Source organism: Procambarus clarkii, chromosome 13 (assembly GCF_040958095.1).
Source record: "Procambarus clarkii isolate CNS0578487 chromosome 13, FALCON_Pclarkii_2.0, whole genome shotgun sequence".
Lineage (NCBI taxonomy): Eukaryota > Metazoa > Arthropoda > Malacostraca > Decapoda > Cambaridae > Procambarus > Procambarus clarkii.
The window spans coordinates 20,174,350-20,183,520 of record NC_091162.1 but is presented as its reverse complement, the minus strand read 5'-3'; the positions used below and the strand labels follow the sequence as shown (position 1 = coordinate 20,183,520).

Below are 9,171 nucleotides of genomic sequence, written 5' to 3'. Positions count from 1 at the left end.
ATAACAACATCAACATAGACCACTTATAACAACATCAATAAGACTAACGACACCTTACAATAACCAGTACGAATTACGGTGAATAACGCCCCTCCTTCTCTCTCTCTCCCTGGCAGAGGAAGGAGCAGATGACGGGGAGGAGTTGTTTGTTTACAATGTGCCGGGATCAGCTGATGAGCACGTGTTGGGGGCGTGGCTCCACCTGCTCTCTCCTCGCCGACCCGCCAGGCTATTCCTCTATCTCTTCCGCCACGCTCACGACGACACCACGCCCGACGCCCCCGTCATGACCGTCGACATCCAGCCCGGCACCAAGGTAAGGGGAGGTAGGGATGTGGGGCTCTCTCGCTCTCGCTTTCGCTCTCTCTCTCTCTCTCTCTCTCTCTCTCTCTCTCTCTCTCTCTCTCTCTCTCTCTCTCTCTCTCTCTCTCGCTCTCTCTCTCTCTCTCTCTCTCTCTCTCTCTCTCTCTCTCTCTCTCTCTCTCTCTCTCTCGCTCTCTCTCTCTCTCTCTCTCTCTCTCTCTCTCTCTCTCTCTCTCTCTCTCTCTCTCTCTCTCTCTCTCTCTCTCTCTCTCTCTCTCTCTCTCTCTCTCTCTCTCTCTCTCTCTCTCTCTCTCTCTCTCTCTCTCTCTCTCTCTCTCTCTCTCTCTCTCTCTCTCTCTCTCCTTTTCTCTCACTCTGTGTCATAGAAATAATATAATTGTCTACCATTAGCGTGTGGGTGGTCCCCTGATTGATGGGAGAAGCCGACTTGTGTGAAATAAAAAAAAATAGATTAGTTAGCCATGTACTTGGAGAAAGTGGCGGAGGTTGAGAAAGCCTTTGAAGCTGTTGAAGAATTGTCTGTTTTATGTTATTGTGACCAAAGTAAGACTAGAACAATATTTATGTTCATTTTCCTGTGATCTGTGAATAATGGAATAATAACACAGTGCCACACCAGAGACTAGTGCGAAAGCTGGAGATGCAGGCAGGAGTGAAAGGGAAGGTACTCCATTGGATAAGGGAGTACCTGAGTAACAGAAGACAGCGAGTCAGTGTGAAGGGTGAGGTCTCAGATTGGCGAGACGTCACCAGTGGAGTCCTGCAGGGGTCAGTCCTTGGACCCATATTGTTTCTGATATATGTAAATGATATTCCAGAGGGTATAGAATCATTCCTCTCATTGTTTGCTGATGATGCAAAAATTATGAGGAGGATTAAGACGGAGGAAGACCGTATGAGACTACAAGATGGCCTAGACAGACTGCATGAATGGTCCAACAAATGGCTACTAAAGTTCAACCCGAGTAAATGTAAGGTAATGAAACTAGGCAGTGGAAACAGGAGGCCAGACACAGGATATAGAATGGGAGATGAAGTCCTTCATGAAACGGACAGAGAGAAGGATCTAGGAGTTGATATCAACCCTGTTTCCTGAAGCCCACATCAAAAGAATAACATCTGCGGCGTATGCGAGACTGGCTAACATCAGAACAGCCTTCATGAACCTGTGTAAGGAATCATTCAGAACTTTGCATACCACATATGTAAGACCAATCCTGGAGTATGCGGCCCCAGCATGGAGCCCGTACCTGGTCAAGCACAAGGCGAAGCTTGAAAAAGTTCAGAGAAATGCCACTAGACTAGTTCCAGAACTAAGAGGCATGAGTTACGAAGAGAGGCTGCGAGAAATGCACCTCACGACACTAGAAGACAGAAAAGTAAGGGCAGACATGATCACTATCTACAAAATTCTCAGAGGAATTGACAGGGTAGATAAAGATGAACTGTTTAACACGGGTGGGACGCGAACACGGGGACACAGGTGGAAACTGAGTACCCAAATGAGCCACAGAGACGTTAGAAAAAACTTTTTCAGTGTCAGAGTATGACACGGTCTATTAAACCATGGGTTATTATATTCCCTCTTATTTTTTCCCCTTTACTGTTGGTATAAATCTCTCTTCGGCCTCCAGGCATTTCCGTATGACTAGGTCCATCATATCTTGGACTGCTTTTCCTCCCACTGCACTTCTCCCAGACAGTCCCTTATCCTCCTGTAGTCAACTCTCCTTTCCCAGACCTCTTGTCCCATGGTCACAAGTTTGAGTTCCATCATGTAGTCAAAGACTTGGACACAATGGTCGCTGGCCCCTAGAGGTATTTCATGCTCCAAATTCTCGATGTCTTCTACGTTCTGGGTGAAAATCAGGTCTAATAGGCTCGGTGCATCTCCTCCTCTTTCCCTTGTGTCTTCCTTCACATGTTGTGTTAGGAAATTCCTGTCTATAACATCTACGAACTTTGCTCCCCACCACACACAAACCAGGCTTTTACACAACCCCCCCCCCCCCGGTTGCCTCGGAGAGGCTACGGGATGCAGTAAGTTCAGTAGAACTTCGGTTTCAACCCTTTAACCCTGTCGTAGCTCAGTCGATTAAGGCAGTGTCTGGGATGCTCCCGGCATCCGGAGCAGGTTCGAATCCTCGTCACGGCCCTTGTGGATTTGTTAATTTGCTCCCTACGTTTCGTCCCCTGCATGCGGATTCTTTGATTCCCAATTTATCTCTCCATGATTTAGGTCCCCCATGATCAGCAGCTTCGCTCTCATTCTGTGAGCTAGTGTTGCTGCCTTCTGCAGTTCATCTATACATGCCTTGTTGTTGTCATCATACTCCTGCCTGGGTCTTCTACTGTTTGGTGGGGGATTGTAGATTACCAAGATCACAATCTTCCTCCCATCTGCTGTCAGAGTTCCATGTATGGAGCTTGTGCTCTCATTGGTGCCCCGATTTCCCAGGTCTTCAAACTTCCATTTCCGCTTTATGTACTCACCTAGTTGTGCTTGCGGGGGTTGAGCTCTGGCTCTTTGGTCCCGCCTCTCAACCGTCAGTCAACTGATGTACAGGTTCCTGAGCCTATTGGGCTCTATCATATCTACACTTGAAACTGTGTATGGAGTCAGCCTCCACCACATCACTTCCTAATGCATTCCATTTGTCAACCACTCTGACACTAAAAAAGTTCTTTCTAATATCTCTGTGGCTCATTTGGGCGCTCAGTTTCCACCTGTGTCCCCTTGTGCGTGTGCCCCTTGTGTTAAATAGCCTGTCTTTATCTACCCTATCAATTCCCTTGAGAATCTTGAATGTGGTGATCATGTCCCCCTATCTCTTCTGTCTTCCAGCAAAGTGAGGTTTAATTCCCGTACTCTCTCCTCGTAGCTCATACCTCTCAGCTCGGGTACTAGTCTGATGGCAAATCTTTGAACCTTTTCCAGTTTAGTCTTATCCTTGACTAGATACGGACTCCATGCTGGGGCTGCATACTCCAGGATTGGTCTGACATATGTGGTATACAAAGTTCTGAATGATTCTTTACACAAATTTCTGAATGCCGTTCGTATGTTGGCCAGCCTGGCATATGCCGCTGATGTTATCCTCTTGATATGCGCTGCAGGAGACAGGTCTGGCGTGATATCAACTCCCAAGTCTTTTTCTTTCTCTGACTCCTGAAGAATTTCCTCTCCCAGATAATACCTTGTATTTGGCCTCCTGCTCCCTGCACCTATCTTCATTATATTACATTTGGTTGGGTTAAACTCTAACAACCACTTGTTCGACCATTCCTGCAGTTTGTCTAGGTCTTCTTGAAGCCTCAAACAGTCCTCTTCTGTCTTAATCCTTCTCATAATTTTGGCATCGTCTGCAAACATTGAGAGAAATGAATCTATACCCTCCGGGAGATCATTTACATATATCAGAAACAAGATAGGACCGAGTACAGAGCCCTGTGGGACTCCACTGGTGACTTCACGCCAATCGGAGGTCTCACCCCTCACCGTAACTCTCTGCTTCTTATTGCTTAGGTACTCCTTTATCCACTGGAGCACCTTACCAGCTACACCTGCCTGTCTCTCCAGCTTATGTACCAGCCTCTTATGCGGTACTGTGTCAAAGGCTTTCCGACAATCCAAGAAAATGCAGTCCGCCCAGCCTTCTCTTTCTTGCTTAATCTTTGTCAGCTAGTCGTAGAATTCTATCAAGCCCTCCCGTGTGTGTGTGTGTGTGTGTGTGTGTGTGTGTGTGTGTGTGTGTGTGTGTGTGTGTGTGTGTGTGTGTGTGTGTGTGTGTGTGAAATAAATATATAATCCAATAATAATATTCATAATATTAAAATTATAAATATTTTACTGCTGCGGAACATAATTTTTTGTATTATTTTAACGATATTCCCATAATTGAATTTTTCGGTATTCCTCCCATTAGGAAAATAGCGAGTAATTTTCAGTAATGAAGACTCGATTTCTCTTGTAATTTTAGGGATGGACGTGGCTCATAAAGCGTGGACCCCTATTTTAAGAACTGGGCAACACATTGTATATTGGGAAAATTTCGAAAATTACTTTGACGGGGTTGGTTTGGTTTATTATGTCTAGAGGTGAAGTTCATGTTATTATTGTTCGAAATTTTCCAGTCATGATGTTGTATGTATGAATGTATTATAGTGATGTATTTTATGTATGAACGTATGTTTGTTTCAGGAGGTGGAGGTGACGCGGGCGGTGAAGGAGGCAATAGGTGGCGGCGGTGGTGCAGGAGGCTCTCATCGTGGGCGTGTGGGCGTGCGGGTGGAGGAGCAGAAGCGTGGGCGGTACAACGGGCCGGGGGCGGACGATCAAGGGGTGGGCAAGACGCCCTCAAAACTCCCGCCCAAGTCTGGGACGGAGCGCCGGCCGCTGCTCCTCATCTACAGCAGCGACTCCGCCATCCTGGACCTGGCCGCCTTGGGCCTGGCCGCCCTCAACCTCTCCCGCCCACACCACGCCCACTCCAGGAACACCCACAGCAAGGCCGCTACCGCCCACCGCAAGTCCTCCGCCCACTACAAGCGGTTCGCTCGTCACACAGCCAATAACACAACAACAACAGGTAAGGAACTATGCAGGTTAATTGAGTCTTTAGACGCGTGTCTCTTCGAGTCAAAATATCTCTAATGCTATTTTATCATTCAATAATCTCCCGACGAAGGGTTCGAATCCATGCTGCTCAGGATCACCTCCTAAACGTACACAGTATTGTGACCACCTCATCAATGATAGTCTTGGCTATCCTGGCCATCATGGGTTCGAATCCTGGTCGGGTCATTTCAAATTCTTAATGGTATATATATATATATATATATATATATATATATATATATATATATATATATATATATATATATATATATATATATATATATATATATATATATATGCACATTAGTATATTTTTGTAGCAGTCTTTCTTGTTTTTCTTCAGTTGAGAAAGAAGTTAGAAAAACAAACTCATGAAAGTTCATTTTGACAGTTTTATTGCGGTCCGACGCTAAGCGATGCGTTCCCTTGACCCTTGTCAACATTCTCAAAGGCAGAGTAGAAGTGAAATAACAATTTCAGAGCAGCTGAATATATTGATGGGTACGGGGGCCCTCCCCATCACCGCCCGCATGTCCAGTCTTCCACTGTCGCTGTATATCTGTGTATGATGTTTATACCCAATACTGTTTATACCAGGAGATGTATATTTTAAAATTGACTTAATGCCTTCGCTGCCCACAGATGGCGAGGCGGGGCGTGGCCGGAGGTCGCTGGATGACCCGTGGGAAGATGTGGAGATGGTGGTGGGCGGTGTGGGCGCCGCTGTGGGGAACGCCCACACTAATGCTCTCCTCACCAATGAGCTGCCGTTTCCTCTCATCCACTACGCCCACACGCCCCTCCTCCCACAGGTACATATGTCCTTCCCACACACCCCCTCTCCCCTCTCCCCCCCCCTCATCCTACATGAGGAGGGGGGGGGGAGGGGGGGTGGCTTAGCCTTGAATGTTTGTGGTTATACTGATGAGGCTTAATGGTGATAATCTTACGGGCACGCACACTCCCGCACACACACACACTCCCACATACACACACACACACTCCCGCACACACACACACTCCCGCATACACACACACACACCCGCATACACACACACTCACTCCCGCATACACACACACTCCCGCATACACACACACTCCCGCATACACACACACACACACACACACTCCCGCATACACACACACTCACTCCCGCATACACACACACACTCCCGCATACACACACACACTCCCGTATACACACACACACTCCCGCATACACACACACACACACACTCCCATACACACACACAAAAAAAAAAGTAGTTAGTAAACAGTTGATTGACAGTTGAGAGGCCGGCCGAAAGAGCAAAGCTCAACCCCCGCAAAAACACAACTAGTAAACACAACTAATAAACACACACACACACACACACACACACTCCCGCACACACACACACACACACACACACTCCCGCATACACACACACTCCCGCATACACACACACACACTCCCGCATACACACACACACACTCCCGCATACACACACACAAACTCCCGCATACACACACACACTCCCGCATACACACGCACACTCCCGCATACACACACACACACTCCCGCATACACACACACACACTCCCGCATACACACACACAAACTCCCGCATACACACACACACTCCCGCATACACACACACACTCCCGCATACATACACACACACACACACACTCCCGCATACACACACACACACACTCCCGCATACACACACACACACTCCCGCATACACACACACACACACTCCCGCATACACACACACACACTCCCGCATACACACACTCCCGCATACACACACACTCCCGCATACACACACTCACACACTCCCGCATATATACACACACACACTCCCGCATACACATACACACACACACTCCCGCATATACACACACAGAGCCCAGTAGGCTCAGGAATCTGTACACCAGTTGATTGACAGTTAAGAGGCGGGACCAAAGAGCCAAAGCTCAACCCCCGCAAGCACAATTAGGTGAGTACAATTAGGTGAGTACACACACTCCCACACACACACACACACTCCCGCATACACACACACACACTCCCGCATACACACACACTCCCGCATACACACACACACACTCCTGCATACACACACACACTCCCGCATACACACTCCCGCACACACACACACACACACACACACACACACACACACACACACACACACACACACACACACACACACACTCCCGCATACACACACACACACTCCCGCATACACACACACACACTCCCGCATACACACACACACACTCCCGCATACACACACACACACACTCCCGCATACACACACACACACTCCCGCATACACACACACACACACACTCCCACATACACACACACACACTCCCACATACACACACACACACACACTCCCGCATACACACACACACACACTCCCGCATACACACACACACTCCCGCATACACACACACACACACACTCCCGCATACACACACACACACTCCCGCATACACACACACACACTCCCGCATACACACACACACACACTCCCGCATACACACACACACACTCCCACATACACACACACACACACACTCCCACATACACACACACACACTCCCACATACACACACACACACTCCCGCATACACACACACACACACTCCCGCATACACACACACACACTCCCGCATACACACACACACTCCCGCATACACACGCACACTCCCGCATACACACACACACTCCCGCATACACACACACTCCCGCATACACACACACACTCCCGCATACACACACACACACTCCCGCATACACACACACACTCCCGCATACACACACTCACACACTCCCGCATATACACACACACACACTCCCGCATACACACACACACACACTCCCGCATGCACACACACACACACTCCCGCATACACGCACACACTCCCGCATACACACACACACACTCCCGCATACACACACACTCCCGCATACACACACACACACTCCCGCATACACACACACACTCCCGCATACACACACACACTCCCGCATACACACACACACACTCCCGCATACACACACACACACTCCCGCATACACACACACACACTCCCGCATACACACACACACACACTCCCGCATACACACACACACACTCCCGCATACACACACACACACACTCCCACATACACACACACACACACACTCCCACATACACACACACACACTCCCACATACACACACACACTCCCGCATACACATACACACACACACACTCCCGCATACACACACACACTCCCGCATACACACGCACACACTCCCGCGCACACACACTCCCGCATACACACACACACTCCCGCATACACACACAGACTCCCGCACACACACACTCCCGCATACACACACACTCCCGCATACACACACACTCCCGCATACACACACACACACACTCCCGCATACACATACACACACACACACTCCAGCATACACACATCTACGGGAAGATAGATGGAGGACCAGACACATGGAGAGCTAAGCTGCTGGACATGGCAACTGACAAGACCGACAACAATGAGAGGAGGGGATGAACCAGCCTTGCTTGATCTGATATTTACCCTAAATGAGTCGGATATAAGGGAAGTTAAGTTGGAAGCACCCTTAGGAATGAGTGATCACAGTGTATTGATCTTTGAGTACCTGGCAAAGCTAGTATTTATTTCCCCCCCCCCCAAAAAAACTAGGAAATAAAGGGCTGGCGTACCGAAAGGGGAATTATGAGATGAGAAGTTTCCTAAGGAATATACCATTTGACACAGACCTCAGAACTAAGTCTGTACAAGACATGATGGACTATGTCTCCCAAAAGTGTCAGGAGGCAGTAAACTGTTTCATCCCAGCCCAAAAGGACGAAAATGAGAAGCAACAGTAGAATCCATGGTTTAATTGTGCATGTATTGAAGCAAAGGAACTAAACGTAAGGGCGTGGAGGAACTTCCGAAATAACAGAACACCAAAAAAGCAGAGAGGCGTAATGGTGATAATCATTACACCAGAGAATCACGAGAAAGCCAGGAATGATTATGTCAGTGTGAGAAGAGAAGCAGAGAGACAGTATGAAAATGATACAGCAAATAAAGCCAAGACCGAACAAAAACTGCCCCACAGCCACATCTGGAGGAAAACAACAGTGAAAGAACAGATGATGAAGCTTAAAATGGGTGAGGACAGGTACTCAGAGAACGACAACGAG

General features: G+C 48.2%; 1 protein-coding gene across 3 annotated transcripts in view; it reads left to right on the top strand.

Moving 5' to 3' along the window:
- The window catches only part of LOC138364267 (uncharacterized), a 405,233-nt gene that overhangs the window by 340,572 nt on the left and 55,490 nt on the right, over positions 1-9,171 (top strand). For all 3 annotated transcript variants that reach the window (XM_069323768.1, XM_069323769.1, XM_069323770.1), the window contains exons 2-4: positions 117-316; positions 4,526-4,913; positions 5,585-5,754. In XM_069323768.1, coding sequence (XP_069179869.1) covers positions 117-316; positions 4,526-4,913; positions 5,585-5,754 — 758 coding nt within the window. The remainder of the gene's footprint in view (positions 1-116; positions 317-4,525; positions 4,914-5,584; positions 5,755-9,171) is intronic.